Source organism: Ranitomeya imitator, chromosome 2 (assembly GCF_032444005.1).
Source record: "Ranitomeya imitator isolate aRanImi1 chromosome 2, aRanImi1.pri, whole genome shotgun sequence".
Taxonomy (NCBI): Eukaryota; Metazoa; Chordata; class Amphibia; order Anura; family Dendrobatidae; genus Ranitomeya; species Ranitomeya imitator.
This window is the reverse complement of record NC_091283.1, coordinates 723,583,164-723,605,179: the sequence shown is the minus strand read 5'-3', so window position 1 is coordinate 723,605,179 and position 22,016 is coordinate 723,583,164. Positions and strand designations below refer to the sequence as shown.

Genomic DNA, 22,016 nt, shown 5'->3' with positions numbered 1-22,016 from the left:
GAAATTGTATGTGTGTGTGTATTATATATATATATATATATATATATATATATATATATATATATATATATATATATATATATATATATATATATATATATATATATATATATATATATATATATATACATACATACATACATACATACACATATATATTTTTTTTTTTTATCGCCGTTATTCGGTTATTGTCGATCACAAGACTGGGGACGGGAAAAACCGACCCAAATCATGTTCTCGGCTACCCCAGGTAGCCAAGACTCTGGAAATTTTCCAATGCTGGGGGACGGTAAACCCTTATTTCTCAGTGCCATTAAAAAGCAGATCTGAGGAATAAGGCCGTCGTTAAGGGTTTAATGAATCTCAACTTGTGCTTTAATCGCTCTATGCTCGCTAGCATGACTGAAAGCTGGATGCCCTCTGGAGTATAAGGCTGTGTGCCCACGTTGCGTTTTTTATGTGTTTCTGCTGCGTTTTTTGCCGCAGCGGAAACGCTTAAAAACGCATTCCCATGCAATCCTATGGGATTCCGCAGCTGCTGTGCCCATGCTGCGAATTTTCCAGCCAAGGAATCGCATAGCGGTAAAATCCGCAGCATGTTCATTATTTCTGCAGAATCGCCGCAATTCCGCCTCCATAGGATTGCATTGAAACGCTCACTTTACGTATGTGGCTATGCCCACCATGCGTAAAGTGAGCGCTTCATGTGCGGATGGTACCCAGGGTGGAGGGGGTGGAGACTCTCCTTCAAGCCCTGGGATCCATATTCCTGTGTTAAAAAAAAAAAAAAAGAATTAAAATATAAAAAAAAGGATATACTTACCTTCTGATGGCCCCTGGAGTCCTCCCGCCTCTCAGCGGTGCACGTGGAGGCTTCCGTTCCCAGGGATGCATTGCGCAAATCACCTGAGATGACGTCGCGGTCACACAACCGTGACGTCACAAAGGTCCTTCGCCCAAAGCATCCCTGGGAACGGAAAGTACCGGGAGTGCCACTGAGGAGATCGTGGGCCGTCGGAAGGTGAGAATAAACTTTTCTTTTTTTTTTTTAATTTTTTTTTATTGTTTTTAACATTCTATCTTTTACATAGGCATAGTAATAGTAAAAAGTTGGTCACCAACCTGTCAATCACTTTTCCAAGCGATGATTTAAATCGCTTGGAAAAGCACAAGCATTCTGCAAGCTAAAAACGCTTGCAAAACGCATGCGAAGCATTATGCAGTTACAGTTGGCTGCTGCAGGTTAGACCCTACATAAGTACGCAACATCAAACCCACAGCAGTTCGTGATCGTGAGCACCCTGAGGGTCATGGTAAACTATTATAGAGTGTAAGAAAATCATAGTTCCATGGGTTATACCGTCGGACATTCTAAGGCTTTCAATAAAGCAACATAGTTTTAAAACTCAATTTTTTTTTTAACTTTTATAATTTATCAATATGGAAAAGAGGCTACAGATGTAGGAGTCGCCATATGTGATGCGGATAACGCAGCAGTGCATTTTGTATTAGCACAGTGATGCCACTGATCGCATAGCGTGCCATATGCTCACTTGGCTTCCACTACATCTGTACTTACTGTAAAAGTAGAACAAAACACAGTCAAAAAGGGATCAGTGGAGAAAGGAAAGCAGGGAACACTCACCTCCTTGTGCTCCTTCCTGCATTTCAGAGCAGTTACAATGTCTTGATACGGCTGGGTCGGGACAGTCACAGTTTTAATAACTTTAGGAGGAGGAGCAGGTGCTTTGAATACACCATCATCTTTTGGAGCTGAAGTCTCAGATGGCTTTGCCTGCAGACAGAGAAGTAACAGATACATAAAGAGTAGTGATGAGCGAGTATACTCGTTACTCGGGTTCCCCCGAGCATGTTCGGGTGGTCCCTGAGTATTTTTTCGTGCTCAGAGATTTAGGTTTTATGGCCGCAGCTGCATGAGTTGCAACTGCTAGACAGCCTGAATACATGTGGGGGTTGCCTGTCTGTTAGGGAATTCCCACATGTATTCAGCCTGTCTAGAAGCCACAAATCATGGAAATCACGGAGCTGCGGCGTTGAGCCCACATCTTTCCGGGCACATATCAGCTTTTTTTCATTTTTAAAATGAAACATACTTACAGGGAATCTATCACCCCAAAATTCACCTTTAAGCTTAGGCCACCGGCATCAGGGGCTTATCTACAGCATTCTGTAATGTAACCTGCAAAATCAGTAAAACAGGTTAGATTATACTCACCCAGGGGCGGTCCGGTCCGATGGGTGTCGCGGTCCGGGGCCTCCCATCTTTATACAATGACGTCCTCTTTTCTTTCCGCCGCAGCTCCTGTGCAGGCGTACTGCTCTGCCCTGTTGAGGGCAGATCAAAGGACTGCAGTGCGCTGGGCCTCTCTGACCTTTCCTGGCGCCTGCGCACTGCATTACTTTGCTCTGCCTTCAACAGGGCAGACAAAGTACACCTGCGCCGGAGCCGCGGTGGGAAGAAAAGAAGAGGACGTCATCGTGTGAAGATAGGAGACCCCGGACCGCGACGCCCATCGGACTGGATCGCAGCGGGTTCGCCCCTGGGTGAGTATAATCTAACCTGTTTTTCTTATATTGCAGGTTACATCAAGGGCTTATCTACCTCATTCCAGAATGCTGTAGATAAGCCCCTGATCCCGGTGGCCTTCGCTTATAGGCGAATTTGGGGTGACAGATTCCCTTTAAGAAACTAAAAAGACTTTTCAGAAATGGGCAACAGATCTGCATTTTTTGGGACTAATGAAAAGTGTGGATGGCGGAAGCTTCAACGGTCATGCCGAGAAATGAAGTGTCCAGGTCTCAGCTGTGGTAAACCCAGAAGTTGCCACGTGGTTCTACATGCACAAACCTTTCACTGATGGGTGCTGAATGGAAAAGTGCAGTCTAGCAAAACAGGCCGCGACAGGTCTGACACTAGAAGTGCTTAATGCACACAGATCCGGAAATTTCACATTATATTTGGATAAATGCCTGGTTAACTAACAGAGGATGCAAAAAAATGAACAACACTGTGTCAAAACTGCAGAATTTACTGTAACTTGCCGTAGGCTTGCCAAATTAAGAAATCCCCCGATATTCACATGCTTTCACAAGTTGGCCTTTACTTACGGGTGCAGACTGTACTTTGGATGCAGGCACAGAAGGAAGCTCTTCTGCCTCCGGATGGTTCCAGTGTCTCGCATTGTAGACCGCTTTGGTTGGAGACTAGGAATAGAGAATAATTACATAATGAAACGCACTCGTTTCTCTAATACATGGTACATGTGTATCAATTCACTAATAAATCCCTGGAAAAACTTCTGTGGTGCAAAATCCTTACTTTGATTCTGGAACCACGGCATGTGATTTCTACATAGGCCATAAAGAGTCATGGACATTTTCCATACGTAAATTTGCAGCAGTGTAAAGGTGAAACTAAACCTATTGCCCTCCCTGGTGCCGCTGTTGTAAAGGTGGCCTGGCCCCCCTAGTTATCTCTACCTGGTCCCTAGCAATAACATCTCGTCACGTTGCCGCTCCAGTGCTCATATGGGAATCCATCACCGGAGACTTAGGCTACTTTCACACTAGCGTTTTTTTACGTACTTCACAATGCGTCGTTTTGGAGTAAAAACGCATCCTGCAAAATTGCTCGCAGGATGTGTTTTTTTCTCCATAGACTTATTAGTGACGCATTGCGACGTATCGCCACACGTCGCATCCGTCGTGCGAAGGATATGTCGTGTTTTGGCGGACCGTCGGCACAAAAAAAAAAAACGTTGCATGTAACGGTTTTTTGTACGTCGTGTCCGCCATTTCCGACCGTGCATGTGCGGCCGGAAATCCGCCCCCTCCTCCCCTTACAATGGGGCAGCGGATGCGTTGTAAAACTGCATCCGCTGCCCCCGTTAATTTTTTTCGCAGTTTGCATCGGTACGTCGGGCCGACGCATGGCGACGGTCCCGTACCGACGCTAGTGTGAAAGTAGCCTTAGAGGAGGACCGTGCGACCATTACCATGTTAGCGGAGTTTGCAGCTTTTATTTTACATTTATCTGCATTTTATTTTTTCTGGATTTCAGTTTCCCAGAGCCAAGTGCCTAAGACTGAGGACTTGTTAGTGATTTTCACAAACACATGGCAGAGGACAAGCTTTTCTGTGGCAGACCCGCTGCATCCACAACCACAAGTACACATTCTATAGGATGTAATCCACACACGGCATCAAATACATAGACAGTTTTTCACTGGTGAGTTGTAGGTCTCAAATACACAGAGGTCTTTTCAGCCATCAATAAAACACGTCTGATCTCCTGCCTGGGGGGGGGGGGGGGTAAAATCATCAAAAGGAGACTGCGGAGGAAACAACAAGATGGCAAAGCCTAACCTGCAATTCCTGGGCAGGGTTTACATCAATGGGAAGCTACAATCTAAAAAGTTTAGCAGCAGTTTGACACCATGTAATGGGTTATTCTGGCATGACCAAAACTCAGACGTGATAAGTTGGAGTTATTAAGGTTGTGACACCCTCGCTGATCACTAGAGGAATGGGGGCAAGGCTCCTCGCTGACTACGCACCCATAGACATATGAGTGCGAGTGAGCCGAGTCGATCTCGCATGCCAATTTGGCATGAGAAAATAATCGCAGATGTGATCTGCCCCATAAAGTAACACTGGTCCGAGTGCTATGTGATGTTTTGTCGCATAGCACTAATCCGTATACTACGCTAGTGTGACCCCGGCCTAAGAAATGATGTCGGACCTGATCGCCCACCTGCACATGGTTTCACCCCACTGCAACCTATACACACACAACAAGCACCCAGATCACCTCTCAACATCAAATATTGGCAGCGTGTGAAACAATAGCCCATGTGCGGTCAGAATCTCCTCCAGATTGGGGACACGGCAGAACACAGAAGTGAGAAGAACCATTTGACTTCTGAAGTACAGATTTTCCTGGAATAGTTTGAGGTTGTCATATGCAGAGCCCCCGCCCGAGGTGCCAGAAAGGCAAAAAAGACTTAAAAGTGATCTCATTTCGGAAATTACATCCTTCAGTGAACTCATCTACAGGTAACAGTGACTATTTTCACCCCTCAAGTGTTTTCTTGAAACAAGCATGCATTGGATGTTCCTGCTTTTTAATGTCCGTGCATATGATATTTCAATAAAGTACCGGTATCCCTTTTTGTGAATAGTTCTTTGTGCGCCTTTCTTCCTTTATATGCTCTCCATGTCTTTTTGGCACTGAACTCTACATGTACAGTAGTGGGAGCACGGTGTTTTAGGTGAGATATACAGCTCTGGCAAAAAAGAAGAGACCACTGCGGAATCTTCAGTTTGTCTGATTTTTCTCTTTATAGGTACAGCATATTTTGAGCAAAATGTAAATTGTTCTTTTGTTCTATAAACTTCTGACAACGTCTCCGAATTTCCAAGCAATAAATTTTGCATTTTATTTTCTGAAAAGGAGAAATGGTCAAAATTAAAAAAAAAAAAAAAACCCTAGTGCTTTCTTTCAGACCTCAAAGACTGCAAAGAAAACAAGTTCATAACCATTTAGAAACAGCAATGCTAATGTGTTAACTCCGGAAGAGTTCAGAAATCAATATTTTGTGGAATAACCATGATTTTTTAATCACAGCTTTCATTCGTCTTGGCATGCTTTCCACCAGTCTTTCACACTGCTCCTGGCCCAAAAATGTAAGCAGTTCTTCTTTGTTTGATGGCTTGTGACTATCCATCATCCTCTTGATTACAGTCCAGAGGTTTTCAATGGGGTTCAGGTCTGTAGACTGGGCTGCCCATGACAGGGTTTTGATGTGGTGGTCTCTTAATTTTTGCCAGAGCTGTATGTTATATTTGTGTTTGTGGTGATATGTTTTTTTTTTACTGCTTAAAGGGAACCTGTCACCCCAAAAATCGTATACGAGCTAAGCCCACCAGCATCAGGGGCTTATCCACAGCATTCTGTAATGCTGTAGATAAGCCCCCGATGTATCCTGAAAGGTAAGAAAAACAGGTTATATTATACTCACCCTGGGGCGGTCCCGTTCGATGGGCATCACTGTCCGGAGCCTCCTATCTTCAAACAATGACGCCGGGAAAGGTCAGAGAGGCCCGGCGCCTGCGCACTGCAGTACTTTGCTCTGCCCTCAACAGGGCAAAGTACGCCTGTGCCGAAGCCGCGGCAGGAAGACAAGAAGAGGACGTCGTTGTATGAAGATAGGAGGCGCCGGACCCAGACCACGACGCCCATCGGACCCGAAACTACCCAGGACCGCCCCTGGGTATAATATAACCTCTTTTTCTTATCTTTCAGGTTACATTGGGGCTTATCTACAGCATTACAGAATGCTGTAGATAAGCCCCTGATGTCGGTGGCCTTAGCTCTTATACAATTTTTGGGGTGACAGACTCCCTTTCAAGGAGTTATCTATGTTTTGATGCAATGTTGTAGAGTGAAAGAAGATTATATATAATTTTTTTTCTTTACTCATCCTCCCCAGGTCCAGCGTCAAGTCTCTGACACTCCTCGTTGGTGTGTGTTCTAGTCTGCAGCTCTGACATTACAGACAGCACTGCTGCCAATAGAGGGAGCTCTGCAACATGTGCTGTCGACTCTGGGGGAGCCACGGAGCTCACTGACTTGCTGCAGTGCTTCCACCATGATATCAGTGCAGCAGGTAACTGACAATGGAAGTTGTAGGCACTACTTCGTACTGGAAAAAACACCACAGAAAAACAGGCAAAGGTGCTTACCTGTCTAGGCCTCAAATCAAATGCACTCTCATGGTGCAGTGGGCCCAAGTAAAGATGGCGACTACACAGGTGTAATAATACCAAATAAGACAGCCAGCCTACAATCAGGGAATGTGGCCATAATATTAACTAATACCTTACATATTTTGATATGTTCTTATGCACTTTTTTTACTTTTACTTTTTGGAGGTGCAGTTGGGCTCTGATGGCTTTGTAAGTTGTGGCCTCTGTTCACACGGGACGCATTACAGTTAGCGCTGGTCAGCCCGCCACATGGCGTTACTAATAGGCTAGGATCCAGTTGCTGTGCATACTCTGTGTGAACACTGCTGCAGATTATTTATTTGCACTGGTGTGCCAAGCAGCCATTCCCTGATTGTAGGCTGGCTGTCTTATTTGGTATCATCACACCTGTGTAGTCGCCATCTTTACTTGGGCCCACTGCCCCATGAGAGTGCATTTGATTTGAGGCCTAGACAGGTAAGCACCTTTGCCTGTTTTTCTGTGGTGTTTTTTCTAGAATAGTGGAGGTTTTTTCCTCCTTTTTTTCCTCCTGTTGTAGTTTTTACTACTTCGTACTGGACCTGAAGAGGGTGAGTAAAGGGGTTTCTTTGTTTTTATTCACCTCGTCCTGAAAAGACAACATTTTTTGGTTTTGCAAATGCAGTAAAATTGAAAAAAAAAAAAAAAAAATACAAACAAACCTTGGAAACGTACAATGGATTGTTGAAGCTTTTAAAAGGTATTTATCATTTGGTAATAGTTACTTGTGAACATTATTCTCCAGGTCAGTTGACTACAGAGATACTAAACTTGTATAAGGCTTTTTTTTATAACTTAAAATCAATGGTTAGAAAGTACTTGTTATGTGATGGACCACCCATCACAAAATATATTTTCTAACCATCGATGTTTACACCCCAACCACTTTTATAATGAGCGTTATTACACAACTGCCTACACTTTTTCCCTATCGAATCATTCCATTTCAAGCAGTCCAAATCTGAATATTTTTTTAGGTATTTATTTTCTTTGGTGTTTCTTTTAAGTGCTACTTTAGTGAATGAAAAATAACAAGTTTTGAATTTTTACCTTCATTAGTTAATTTTTTCTAGATTCCGGGGGCCGTAACTGACATGTATGAGAGGGAGGTAGTACTGTAACGGGGACAGAGGGCACACCCCGGAGCTAGGTAGAATTCATTAGTATACAGAAGACTAACATTCCCATTACCTGTATGCCCATATTAATAGGTCATATCCCGAGGGTGACAGATTCCCTAGCAGCTTACCTCCTTCAATAGTAAGCGTAGTGTTCTGGTGTGCAGTACACACACATACTGAGTGCACCACTACCCACAGCCAGGGCACAATTCTTAACTCGCAGGGCAGAACATTTTGAAAATTCCATTTTGGTGGAAGTTCATTTTTTTCTAATTCATTGGTCTCTTTCAAATTGGCACAAACCAGCCTCTTTTGAAGTTTTCTCACCGTTCACTTTCATCGACACTGTCTTTCTTGCCAGGTATAATTCGGCTCACTTCATCACTACTGTAAAAACCTTTCACTGTGTCCACTATAGGTTTATCTAGGGATTTGCCTGGTTTAACCCCTTAGTGACAGAGCCAATTTGGTACTTAATGACCAGGCCAATTTTTACAGTTCTGACCACTGTCAGTTTATGAGGTTATAACTCTGGAACGCTTCAATGGATCCCACTGATTCTGAGACCGTTTTTTCATAACATTGTATTTGTTAGTAGTAACATTTCTTCGATATAACTTGCGTTTATGAAAAAAAAACGGAAATTTGGCAAAACATTATTAAAATTTTGCAATTTTCCATGTTTAATTTTTGTACACTTAAAGCAAACCGGTCAGCAGTTTTGTCCGATATAAGATACGGCCACTGCCTTTCAGGGCTTATCTACAGCATTCTATAATGCAGCAGATAAGCCCCCGGTCCGACCTGAAACATAAAGTCATAGTTACTCACCGATATAGGGATTTTTGTGTGTACTCACCGTAAAATCCTTTTCTCCGAGCCACTCATTGGGGGACACAGGACCATGGGTTATGCTGCTGTCACTAGGAGGCTGACACTAAGCTGAGACAAAAAAAGGTTAGCTCCTCCCCTGCAGTATACACCCTCATGCTGGCTTCCAGAGACCCCGTTCAGTGCAAAAGCAGTAGGATAATAACAACAATATATCAAGTAACATTAGTATATAACATGTCAAACAAACAGTCAAAGACCAAAAAAGGTAACGAGCCGTAAGGCAACCAGGGTGGGTGCTGTGTCCCCCAATGAGTGGCTCGGAGAAAAGGATTTTACGGTGAGTACACACAAAAATCCCTATTTCTCCTTCGCCTCATTGGGGGACACAGGACCATGGGACGTCCCAAAGCAGTCCCTGGGAGGGAAACAAAACAACCAAATAACTCCGTGTACCATCTGACTACAAATGCGCAACAGCCGCTTGCAGGATACGCCTGCCAAGGGCCGCATCCGCAGAGGAATGGATGTGGACATTGTAATGCTTTGTGAAGGTATGCAGGCTGGACCACGTTGCGGCCTTGCAAACCTGCTCCGCTGTTGCCTGGTGCCGGATGGCCCAGGAAGCACCCATCGACCGAGTGGAGTGAGCTGTAATCCCCGCCGGGATAGGACTGCCCCTGACCCGATAGGATTCCTGGATAGCAGATCGGATCCATCTGGCTATCGTGGATTTAGACGCAGCCAAACCCTTTCTGTGACCCTCCGGGAGCACGAAAAGGGCGTCCGATTTTCTGAAATGAGCCGTTCTGGAAATGTACCTCCTGAGGGCCCGTACCACGTCCAGAGTATGGAGAGCCTTCTCGACCCTATGCTTGGGCTGCGTGCAAAAAGAGGGAAGGATGATGTCCTCGTTAAGATGAAAAGATAAGACCACCTTCGGAAGAAACGCTGGGGAAGGGCGTAGGACCACTTTGTCCTGATGAAAGGCCAGGAACGGTGCCCGGCAGGACAAAGCAGCGAGCTCTGAAACCCTTCTGATGGACGTCACCGCTACCAGGAAGGCAACCTTCCATGAGAGGACAGAGAGTGGAACTTCTTGAAGGGGGTCGAACGGGGGCTCCTGAAGAACCTCCAGGACCAAGTTGAAATCCCAGGTTTCTAACGGCATCCTGTAAGGAGGAACCACATGGGAGACTCCCTGAATGAAGGTCTTGACTTGAAGGTTGGTGGCGATCCTGCGCTGGAACAGCACGGATAACGCTGAGATCTGGCCTTTGAGAGAACTCAGTGCCAATCCGGAGTCCAGACCGGACTGAAGGAAATTCAAGATGCAAGGGATAGAGAAAACGAGCGGAGGGTGCCCTCGGAGCCTGCACCATGAGAAGAAGATTTTCCAGACGCGGTGGTAAATGGAGGCGGAAGACGCCTTTCGAGCACTTAACATGGTGGGAATGACCTGCTGAGAGAAACCGGCACGAGTTAGAATCCAGGTTTCAACAGCCACGCCGTTAAACGTAGGGCCCCTGAGCTCTGGTGGCAGATCGGACCTTGGCGGAGAAGGTCTGGGCGGTCTGGTAACCGCCAGGGAACGTCGGCTACGAGCTGAACGAGTTCCGCGTACCAAGCGCGGCGTGGCCAGTCTGGGGCGACCAGAATGACCGGAACTCCCTCCGTCTTGATTTTCTGGATCACCTTCGGCAGTAAGGGGAGAGGAGGGAACACGTAAGGGAGTTGAAACGGATGCCACGGAGAAATCAGCGCGTCTACTCCTATGGCCTGGGGATCCCGAGAGCGAGCAATGAAGTTGTGGACCTTGGCGTTCAATCTGGACGCCATCAGATCCACGTCCGGGGTCCCCCAGCGAAGACAGATCTGTCGAAAGACCTCTGGGTGGAGTTCCCACTCCCCCGAGGCAAGGCCCTGGCGGCTCAGGAAGTCCGCCGCCCAGTTCTCGACTCCCGGAATGTGCACCGCAGAGATGATGGAATGGTTGGTTTCGGCCCAACGAAGGATGTGAGAGACTTCCTGCATCGCTGCCCTGCTGCGGGTACCCCCCTGGTGGTTGATGTAAGCCACCGCCGTGACGTTGTCCGATTGGACTCGTATTGGGTGACCCGCGAGCAGGGCGTCAAAGCGACTCAGGGCAAGTCTGATAGCACGAATCTCCAGTATGTTGATGAGGAGTCTGGATTCCCGAACTGTCCAACGGCCCTGGGCAGAGTGGTGAAGAAACACCGCCCCCCCCAGGCGAGGAGACTGGCGTCGGTGGTTATCACTAACCTGCGGATCGGGAGGAAGGACTTCCCCTGGAGAAGAGATGGACCCAGGGTCCACCATACGAGAAATTGTCTGACCCGCGGGGGCAGGGGGCAAGGGCGGTCGAGAGATGGGAGACTCCTGTCCCGCAAAGCCTGTTGCAAGGGGCGGAGATGGAGTTGAGCAAAAGGAACCGCTTCGATTGCTGCAACCATCTTTCCCAGGATCTTCATTGCGAACCGAATGGTTCGCGGACGAGGATGGCAGAGCGTTCAGGCTCCCTGCTGAAGCGCTTGGGCCTTGGACCGAGGAAGCAAGACCAGCCCCCTCGAAGTGTCCAGGATCATTCCCAGAAAGGAGATCCGACGGGCAGGAACGGGAGAGGACTTGTCCAAGTTGATCAACCAGCCCAGGCGCGAAAGAGAATCCAGGGTAATGTGGACGCTTGACTCGCAGGCCTGAAAAGACGGGCCCTTTATGAGGAGATCGTCTAAGTAAGGTAACACGACGACTCCTCGAGAATGAAGGATGGCCATGACAGCCGCCATGACCTTGGTGAATACCCTGGGAGCCGTGGCCAGACCGAAGGGTAAGGCCGTGAACTGGAAGTGGTCCTCCAGAACGGCAAAGCGGAGGAACCTCTGATGAGGCGGGAATATCAGGATGTGAAGATAGGCATCCTCGATGTCTATTGAGGCCAAGAATTCCCCTCTTTCCATCGAAGAGATGACCGATCTGAGCGATTCCATCCTGAAGTGGTGGACTCTTACGCACTTGTTCAGGAGTTTCAGATCCAAAATGGGGCGCACTTTTCCGTCCTTCTTTGGCACGACGAAGAGGTTTGAGTAGAAACCTTTGAACCTCTCGTGTTCCGGGACCGGAACAATGACCCTGCTCTGGAGGGAGTGAATGGCGCAAAGGAGGGCGCGAGACTGAGCTCCCGAACTGGGGAGACGAGAGGGGAAAAACCGCGTTGGAGGAGGAGCGGAGAACTCTATTTTGTAGCCAGACGATACCAGATCCCTGACCCATTCGTCGTGAACGACGGAGAGCCAGGCTTGCTGAAAAAGGAGTAGACGTCCGCCTACTCTGGTGGTATCGACTGGCGCCGTTCCCGAGTCATTGAGACGGGAATCTGGGGGGTCTGGAACCTCTGGTTCTGGGCTGCCTCGGTTTTCCGCGCCAGGAAGGATTCGGCCTGAAGGAGGGACGAGCGTCTCTGTCTGTGCGAGCGGATCGGTCCGATCTGGAAAGACCGGTAGGATTGGACCAGGCTGGGCTGGTACGAAAGGGCCGAAAGCGAAAGTAAGGCTGGCGCTGGAAAGCCGCCTTGGGCCTCTGTTGGGGAAGGAACTTGCTCTTTCCCCCTGTGGCATCGGAAATAAGCTGATAAAGCTTTTCACCGAAAAGGCGCCCGCTTTGAAAAGGGAGAGAGATCAGAGATTTTTTAGAGGAGGAATCTGCGCGCCACTCTCTGAGCCAAAGAGCCCTTCTGATAGCGATGGCGTTAGAAGCCGCCGATGCTGCGCAATTCGCCGCATCGAGGGATGCGTACATCATATAATCACTAGCCATGGCTAACTGCTTAGCTAGGTCCGCCATCTCAGACGGGAGGTCCTGTTTGTGAATGGATTTCGCTAGAGCATCCGCCCAGGAAACCATTGCCTTGGTCACCCAAGCCGCGGCAAAGGAGGGGGACAGGGAAGAGCCTGAGGCTTCGTACACTGAGCGAGCTAGAGAGTCTAGCTGGCGTTCAGTGGGACTCTTAATTGAAGCGCCGTCCGGGACTGAAAGAAGCGTTTTAGAAGCCAGGCGTGAGACCGGAGGATCTACTATAGGGGGATCCGTCCAGTCTTTCACGAGATCTGCTGCGAAGGGATACTTCGATACCAGGTCCTTCTTACCCGAGAAACGCTTATCTGGACGCTCCCTGTGTCGCCTGACTATATCCAGAAAAGCTGGGTGAGAGGCAAAAGTTTTGTGGGAACGCTTGGTTCTGGTAAAAGAGACCGCGTGTTCCGGAGCGGAATTAGAGTCATCATCCACCTTAAGTGCGTGATTGACTGCTACAATGAGAGAGTCAACCGTAGCTCTGAACTCCGGAGCCTCCGGGTCCAAATATACTTCGGACTCATGTTCGGAGTCGTGAACGCTGCGAGCCCCCAAAGAGGGTGAGCGAGAGGTGGAGCTGCCAGAGTCTGAGTGGCGAGGTGAGCGCTCAGGAGAGGTAGTGCGGGTCCGTTTTCTGGATGACCGTACCTCTTTATGGAGAGAGCGGCCCCTGCTGGCCGACGATTCCCCTGCTACGGAGGGATCTCTTAGTACCTGTAACGGATTGCCCCGTTCCCCGGGAGGATTTTGAATGGATTTGATGGCGTTGGCTAAAAAATCCACGGACTGTGAAAGTCAAGCGACCCACGGGGGGGCTGGGCACGCCGGAGTCGGTGGCGGTGGAGGGCTCCTGGGCACATGGGACATCGCAGGCAGAGCAGAGGGGAGAGCTTTGGGGGCGGGGAAGTGTAGCCTGGCAGGGGGTACACGCAGAAAAAAAAGGTCGAATGCACCTTTGAGGATTTTTTAGTCTTAGACTGAGACATGGTGTACACTAATGCCAGATACCCAGGGTCTAGCCTAAGGAAGCGAGGGCGGCGCTGCAGGAGAGAGCTGACGGTCTCCTTACCCTGGTCCTGTGTCCCACAGAGGAAGAGGGAGGCGGCAGGAGGACTAGGCGACAGCCGGCGTGCACAGCGCTGCACGTGGAGGACGCTGCGGCTGGGAGACCTGGAGCTGCGGCGTGCAGAGAGGATCCAAGATGGCCGCCGAGACCTGGGGGAGAGATCTCGCACACAGCGAGAAGCGCCAGGACCGGGGGGCGGCGCCGCGCGATGATGCGAAAAAGGGGGCGGAGCCTATCGGGAAGCGCCAGATCCCCGGCCGGCTAGGCCAAAGCCGGGGACTAAATTTGCGGCTTCGGCCCGGCCGCTGATGGCCGGGACAACAAAGGGGCCCAGGAATAAAGTGTGCCACTAGTAAGGGGGAGCCCTCCGAACCGGCGACCCCCCCCCCCCCCCCCCATTCCACAAGACACTTACCCTGAAGGAGCAGCGCACCAGGGGCTGAGGTAGGAGTGTCTGGGGTGAAAGACAGGGATGGTGCAGGGGTTGGGAAGCCTCCATCCACCAGCCCCAGAAAGGGGGGTGGAGAGGAACCGTCCACCACCTGAATCAGCCGCATGCAGTGGTGATGCAGGGTGTGCTGCACGGACGCCACGGGTACTAGTGCCTCTGTACAGACGAGGGTGAAACCTGGTGGACAGGGCAGATGTCCAGCAATAAAAAGGCCTGGCTGCAGAAGAGGGTACTGGAGGTAAAACACCAGTGCTCGTCTGAACAAAGAGGGGAGATCGGCGCCCTTTTAGGGAAAAAACCGTCGCCCAAAAAGAAAAAAAGTCAGCTCAGGCAGTGGCTCCCACGTCGCAGAAGAGGATACGGAGAGGTAAAACTCCCGTGCTCGCCTGTTGTTGGTTCAGGGGAGATCGGACCATGAAAGAATCCACGTGGAGAGAAAACACCGTGTGCACAGCTACAAAACCGGTGCTAAGACTTAGGTTCCCAAACCATCAATATATATATATATATATATATAAAACATAGAAGTCTAGCACTCAACTTCAGTAACCGTAGAAACGATTTTATTGGTAGCACAAGAAACGTTTCAGTCCCTTGGGACTTTCATCAGTCACGTGCCTATGAAGGCCAATAGGGCCAGTAGGAATGAGCTGAAAAAGATGTAGCTGACTATGGCGCATAGGTAGAACGCCCTAATAGCGTAGATGGAGTAAGAAACAAAACTTGAGAGCACAGAGAATGTGGTGGGGAATGACCACCTGTCGGGTAGGACACCCGCAATGCTGAGGATGCTGGATGGGGAGGGGAAGACGAACCACCTCTAGACACGGCGTCTTCAGGGACAGGAAACCTACAGATAAAAAGGGCGGAACCTCTCCCTCACATCAGTTGGTTTATAGAGCATCGGAGGACCTCCAGGTTAGTTACAACAGAAAAAACATTATAACATTGCTTATTAGAGGAACACCGTGCCTATATTATGTTGCGTTAGTTATATACAAGGTAGTAAGTGCTCACCGCACTTGTGATGGGAGGGAAAAAGTGGGTGCTGTCATGGGCTCCGAGAAACACCGTTATCGGTGAGTAACTATGACTTTCTCGGTCTCCCATGACAGCACCACAGAGAGAATTGCAGAGACTAAGCTTAGGGAGGGACCACGGCCTCGAGAACCCTTCGCCCAAAGGTTAAGTCAGACACAGAGGCTAGATTTAATCTATAGTGTCTAAAAAAGGTTAATCTTTGCAGATTTGTTCTATTGATACGATACGATACACTTTATTGATCCCGTGGGAAATTATGGTATCACAGCAGCACAACTTAAATCATAAAAATCATAAAGAAATTACATAGTTGACATGACAGTGGAGTTGACAGAAGAACATAACACATTATACATTAGAATAGGACATACACAACAAGTGAACTGAAATGTAGAGAAATAAGTAGACATTCACCTTGGTGGTTTGACCTCTCAGCCCATGAGGTAGCTACCGCTCTCGTGGAATGCACTTTTATACTATCCGGGATCGTATTCCCCGTGGATGAATACGCAAAGGCTATTGCCTCCTTTATCCACCTTGCCAAGGTACCCTTGGATGCCCGGAACCCATTTCTGGGACCCTGGAAACAGACAAAGAACCTTCCTTCCTATACTCTCGGGTGGATTCTAAATATTGGACTAGACATCTTCTGACATCTAAATTATGGAATTTTCGCTCTCTCTCATTTTTGGGGTTTGGGCAAAAGGATGGTAGGGACACTTCCTGTGACCTATGAAATTTGGATGCCACTTTTGGCAAATAGGCCGGGTCAGGTTTAAGAGTGACTATCATGTAATATTTTTGTAAAGGGTGGGTTAGCAGACAGGGCTTGAATGTCACTTATTCTGCGTGCAGATGTTATAGCTACCAGAAGAATGGTCTTACGTGAGAGTGCTTTTATGTGAATTGTGTCTATGGGTTCAAATGGAAGACCTGTTAGTGCAGAGAGGACTAGGTTTAGGTCCCACGAAGGTATTTTTTGAGTAACTAGAGGTTTTGATCTTGTTACCGCTTTAATAAATCTTATTACCCATGGATTGGCCGCAATATTTTGATTGTAGAGTGCACCTAGAGCTTCCACCTGTACTTTTAGGCTGTGTGCACACGTTGCTGATTTATCGCTTTTTTTCACGTTTTTTCCGCTATAAAACCGCAAAAAAAAGCATACATTATGCATCCCATCATTTGGAATGCATTCCGCAATTTGTGCGCACATGATGCTTTTTTTTCTGCGAAAAACACGCATCGCGGTAAAAACGCATTGGGAAATGTCCGGAAAAATCTGCAAAAAAAAAAACACATAAAAAATGTGGTAAAAACGTGCAAAAAACACATGCAGATTTCTTGCAGAAAATTTCCGTTTTTTCTCAGGAAATTTCTGCAAGAAATCCTGAACGTGTGCACATAGCCTTAGAGTACTGACAGCCAACCCTTGTTCCAGAACCTTTTGTAGGAATTCAAATATCTTATTAATTGAAGCCCCATCCTGGACTTTCACCTTGGAGACAGATAGGAATTTTCTCCAAGATTTCCCGTAGGTTTTAGTAGTAACTGGTTTCCTACTTTTTTAATAACATAGCTACTAAGTTGTCCGAAAACCCCCTTTCTTTTAATAGTCTCCGTTCAAAATCCAGGCTGTTAAATGTAAGCTCGTCACCTGCGGGTGGACGATCGGTCCTTGATGTAGTAGGTCTGGTATATCCGGTAGGATCCATGGGTCTGAGACCGATAGTGTCCTTAGCCAGGAAAACCATGTTCTTTTTGGCCAGAACGGAGCTATAAGGATCATTTTTGTTTTGTCCTCTCTGATTTTCCGAGTAACTGCCAGAATCAGAATAATTGGAGGAAAAGCATTTGTCAGCTTGTGGGTCCACGGGATCAGGAAAGCATCCAGAGCCTGGGGATTCCCTTTCGGGTTCAGTGAGCAAAACATGTTTACTTTTTTGTTTTCGAAATTGGCAAATAAGTCTATTGTTGGGGTCCCCCACATTTCTGTAATCTGGTTGAAGATACAGTAGATTGGTTTAGGGTCCACTCGCCCTGTTTTACCTGAGTACGACTCAAGCAATCTGCTTTATTGTTGTTGACCCCTGAATATGTAGTGCAGAAAGGGATAGTAGATTTTCCTCTGCAAGACTGATAATTTTGGCGGAGGAGGAATTCATTAGTGATCGAGACCTTGTTCCTCCCTGGTGATTTCTATTTGCTACTGTCACTTTGTTGTCCGAAAAAATTCGGACATAATGTCCTCGAATGTAAGTCAGAAAAAATAGAAGAGCTCAATGCACCGCCCAAAGTTCTTTTTGGTTTGAGGATGCTGATAGTTCCTGGTCTGTCAAGTTTCCCTGAGCCACTGTCTCCCATGTGAGCCCCCCACCCCCTGGGACTCCCATCGGTTGTTATTACTCAAGATATCTTTGCTATCCAAGGGATTCCCCTCGAAAGGTTTTGGCGTTTTCCCCACCAGAGAAAAGAATGAGTAACGGAAGAACTTAGGGTGATGCGACCCTCTAAATTCTCTTTTAGTATTGACAGCATTTCCAGTATATGCCATTGAAGCTCTCTCGTGTGAAATTGTGCGAAAGGTACTGCTGGCAGGCATGAAGAGAGAGAGCCCAGTAGCGACATTGCCCTCCTTAGTGTCATGGAGGTATTGTGTAGGGTTTGCGCTACCATACGCATTATGTTGTCTTTCTTGGAAACTGGGAGCTGGCATTCTTGAACTTGGGAGACTAATATTAGTCCCAGAAACTCTTGTATTTGGCAGGGTTCTAACTTCGATTTCTTTGTATTTATGAGCCAGCCTAAGCTTGTCAATGTAGTTATCACTCGGTCCCTCTGTTCCCTGCAACTTTGAGCCGAGTCGCTTGCAATAAGGAAATAGTTTAAGTAAGGGATTATTAATATATTTTGTTCCCTTATGTGAGCCATCATTTCTGCCACTATTTTTGTGAATATCCAGGGAGCTATTGATATTCCAAACGGGAGGGCTCTGTATCGAAAGTTTCTTAGTTGTCCGTCTATGGAGACCGCCATCCTGAGAAATTTTCGTGATGGTTTGTGAATGGGCACATGGTAATATGCATCGCTTAAGTCTAGCACGACCATGTAGCAGTTCGGGAAGAGGATTTTTATAGTGGATTTTATTGTTTCCATTTTAAACTTTTGGTTTTTTACATATTTGTTCATGTTTTTTAGATTTATTATCGTTCAATAAGAGCCATCCGGTTTTGGCACTAGGAATAATGGGGAGTAAACACCCCTTCCTATCTCTTGAGTGGAGATCTCCTGAATTACAGACTTCTGTAACAGAGTTATAATTTCCTTTTCTAGTGCGGTTTGCTCCGCTGCTGAGGACCTTGTTTTCGTTATTACATAATTTTTTTTTTTTGGGGGGGGGAGGGTAAAGAGAAAAAATCTATTTTTAGTCCGGACTCTATTAGATTTAAAATCAAAGAGTTGTTGGATATTTTCTTCCAGGCGGGAAGGAACGAAGCGAGTCTTCCCCTCACCCCGGGGAAAATGTCATTTAGAGGGTTTTTTGTCACGAGAGGTGTTGCCAAAAAGGAAACCCCTGTCCTTTCTTCTTCCTTCGTCCCATCTATTTTGTTCTCTGGGGGGCCTTCTGCGAAAGAATCTCTGGTACCGAAAGGACTGTCTAAATGGAGTTGGTCCTAGGTTTGGAAACCCTTTCTTTTTATCTCCTGCTTTCTGGAGGATGTCATCCAAGGTCTCCCCAAACAAGAAATTTCCTTCGCATGGAATAGAACATAATTTGAGTTTTGTTTGAAGATCCCCCGGCTAACTTTTAAGCCATAGTGTTCTTCTGGCTGCATTGGAGAGAGCTGGAGAGCTGCAGCTTTGGATGTTAAGCGCACAGAGTCCGCTGATGAATCTGCTAGGAAAGCTGCTGCAGCTCTTATTACAGGGATTGGATCTAGCATTTTATTTCTGGGTGAACCGTCTTTAATTTGTTTTTCCAACTGGTCAACCCACACCATTAAGGATCTAGAGGTGCATGTCGCTGCTACAGCAGGTCTCAAGCTACCCCCCAGCCGATTCCCAGGCCCCCTTAAGAAAGGTATCAGCTTTTTTATCCAAGTCTTTAAGGGTACCCATATCCTCAAATGGGAGAGAGAATTTTTTGGAAGCCTTGGCTACAGCGATGTCTAATTTAGGCGCTTTGTCCCAAGAAGTAGATGCCTCCTCTTCGAAAGGATACTTCCTTTTAAGAGAAGGTACCGAAGAATTTCTCCTATCTGGCTTCTCCCATTCTTTTTTAATCAATGTTTGAACGTTAGTATTTAAGGGAAATGTTCTCCGTTTTTTCTGCCCCAGGCCACCAAACATTATGTCTTGAGCAGTTCTATCAGGAAGGGGATCTTCTACCCCCATAGTAGCTCTTACAGGTTTTACTAGAGCGTCTACCTAATCTAGTGGGAAGCAGTGATGGCCTGAATCCTCATCTGAGGAAGATGAGGAGGAATCAGATTTATTGGAATCAGTATCCTCAGATGTAGACTGGTCAAAGTGGGAATATACCACCTCTTTTTTCTTATCTTTTCCCTTTTTGAAAGATGTGAGGGCATTCTGAACTTCAGATCTAATTATTGTTTTCAGTTCAGATGCAAAATCAGGGGTTTCTTCACATAACAGGCGTTGAATACATGAGTTACAAAGCTTTTTGTTCCAGGCTACCGGCAAAGCTTTGTTACAGGTGGGACAAAATTTATTTTTCGTTTTCTCCAACCTCTTCTTTCCCTATTAAGGGAGAAGAAGGAACCCCATTACAAAAAATGAACTTTCTCGGAGGTCACTCGCCATTCAGACGCGGACGTAGGTACCGATTCTGGAGGGGGGGCAGGATCTGGTAGAGGAGAATCTTGAGATGGAGATTTGCTCACTGCAGCAGACCTGCTGCACTGCGTTGAGCAACTGCTGGACCCGCTTCTCCTGGTCCCCTTAGGTTCCACTTGCTTCTTGTGATGCTGGTATTGCTGCCTAGGCTGCAGCTCCGGCTCTTGCTGTGCGTCGCTATCCTCTATGTTTCAAGGGAGTTTGTGCAACAAGCATGTGTGCACCATCTCCCTTTTTGAATTTGCCGCCGCCTCCAGCGTCAGACGTCCTTTCCGGCCTCTACGTCACGTCCCGGGGAGAAAAAGGCTACCGCGCATGCGCGCAGCGATGACCCGGAAGTCCTACCGCATTTCCGGAGCGGCGGCCATCTTTGTGCACCCGGAGTGCGTGCTTGTCGGCACGGGAGCTCCGGGTGTCTCAGTGCCCCTACCATCACCAGAGTGGCGGCGATTCTCCCCCCGCACACCCTGAAGAACCCCTCGGTTCCAGCGATGGCGGCTTCGGGTACCGGACCAGCCACGACAGAAGCCTCCTCGCTGCTAGAACCTGGCTGGCCGGCCCCGGTCCTTTAGATATGGCATCTCCTTTACAGGTACCGCGCCGAAAAAGGTTCCCTGTCAGGGACAGGAAACCTACTGATGCGAGGGAGAGGTACCGCCCTTTATATCTGTAGGTTTCCTGTCCCTGAAGGGCGGATCCCCTCTCTCCGTGATGCTGTCATGGGAGACCAAGAAAAATAAGTTTAATTATACCCACCCAGCCCTCATGTTGCTTCATCGCTCCCCAGCATCACGCTCCGACGCAGGTGTACTGATTTGCCCTGTTGAGGGCAGAGTAAAGTCCTGCAGTGCACAGGCGCCGGGCCTCTCGGACCTTTCCCAGCTCCAGCACACTGAAGTAATTTACACTGCCCTCAACAGGGCAAATCAGTACACCTGCGCCGGAGTGTGATGCTGGGTAGTGACGAAGCAACAGGAGGGCGGCATTGCACAAAGGGAGGCGCCAGACCCGGACCTGCGACACTTATCGGACTGGACAGCACCCCCACCAGGTGAGTATAATATAACTTATTTTTCTTATCTTTCAGGTCAGACAGGGGCTTATCTACAGCATTATAGAATGCTGTAGTTAAGCCCTGAAAAGCGGTGGCCGCATCTTATATCGGCCAAAACTGCTGACAGGTTCCCTTTAAGTCAGAGAGTGGTATCACACAAAATAAGTTAATAAACCACATTTCCCACATGTCAACTTTACATCATCACAATTTTGGACATTTTTTTTTTTTTATTAGGATGTTATAAGGGTTAAAAGTTGACCAGCGATTTCTCATTTTTCCAAGAATTTTTTTTTTTTTTTAGGGACCACCTCGCATTTGAATTGAGTTGGGGGGAGTCAATAACAGAAAAAAACAAAAGTGACACCATTCTAAAAACTGCACCCCTCAAGGCGCGCAAAACCACATTCAAGAAGTTTATCCACCCTTCAGGTTCTTCACGAGAACTAAAGCAATGTGGAAGGAAAAAATTAACATTTTACTTTCTTCACAAAAAAGTTTACTTTGGAACCAATTTTCTTTATTTTCACAAGGGTATCAGGAGAAAATGGACCAAAAAAATGTGTTGTGCAATTTTTTCCTCAATCGGCGATACCCCAAATGTGGGGAAAAGCCACCGTCTAGGTGCATGGCAGGGCTCAGAAGGGAAGGAGCACCGTTTGACTTTTTGAACACAAAATTGGCTGGAATCAATGGTGGTGCCATGTCGCATTTGGAGACCCCCTGATGTACCTAAACAGTGGAATCCTCGCTACCGTATTGTGCGGCAGCGCTTGCAAAACGTCGATTGGTGAGCGGCGCATGTGCCGTGATGATTGGCTCCTTGCAAGTGTGCACTGACACTGTGTGTAGTATGCAGCATCACTGTCAGCTTCACACAGCTTCAATAGGCACATGTGGAGAGCCGTTCGTCACGGC

General features: G+C 47.4%; 1 protein-coding gene across 4 annotated transcripts in view; it reads right to left on the bottom strand.

The window, feature by feature from the left end:
* Window positions 1-22,016, bottom strand: part of WAPL (WAPL cohesin release factor) — a 133,819-nt gene that overhangs the window by 66,983 nt on the left and 44,820 nt on the right. For all 4 annotated transcript variants that reach the window (XM_069753190.1, XM_069753191.1, XM_069753187.1 and 1 more), the window contains 2 exons: window positions 3,130-3,225; window positions 1,646-1,795 (listed from right to left, as the gene is read on the bottom strand). In XM_069753190.1, coding sequence (XP_069609291.1) covers window positions 1,646-1,795; window positions 3,130-3,225 — 246 coding nt within the window. The remainder of the gene's footprint in view (window positions 1-1,645; window positions 1,796-3,129; window positions 3,226-22,016) is intronic.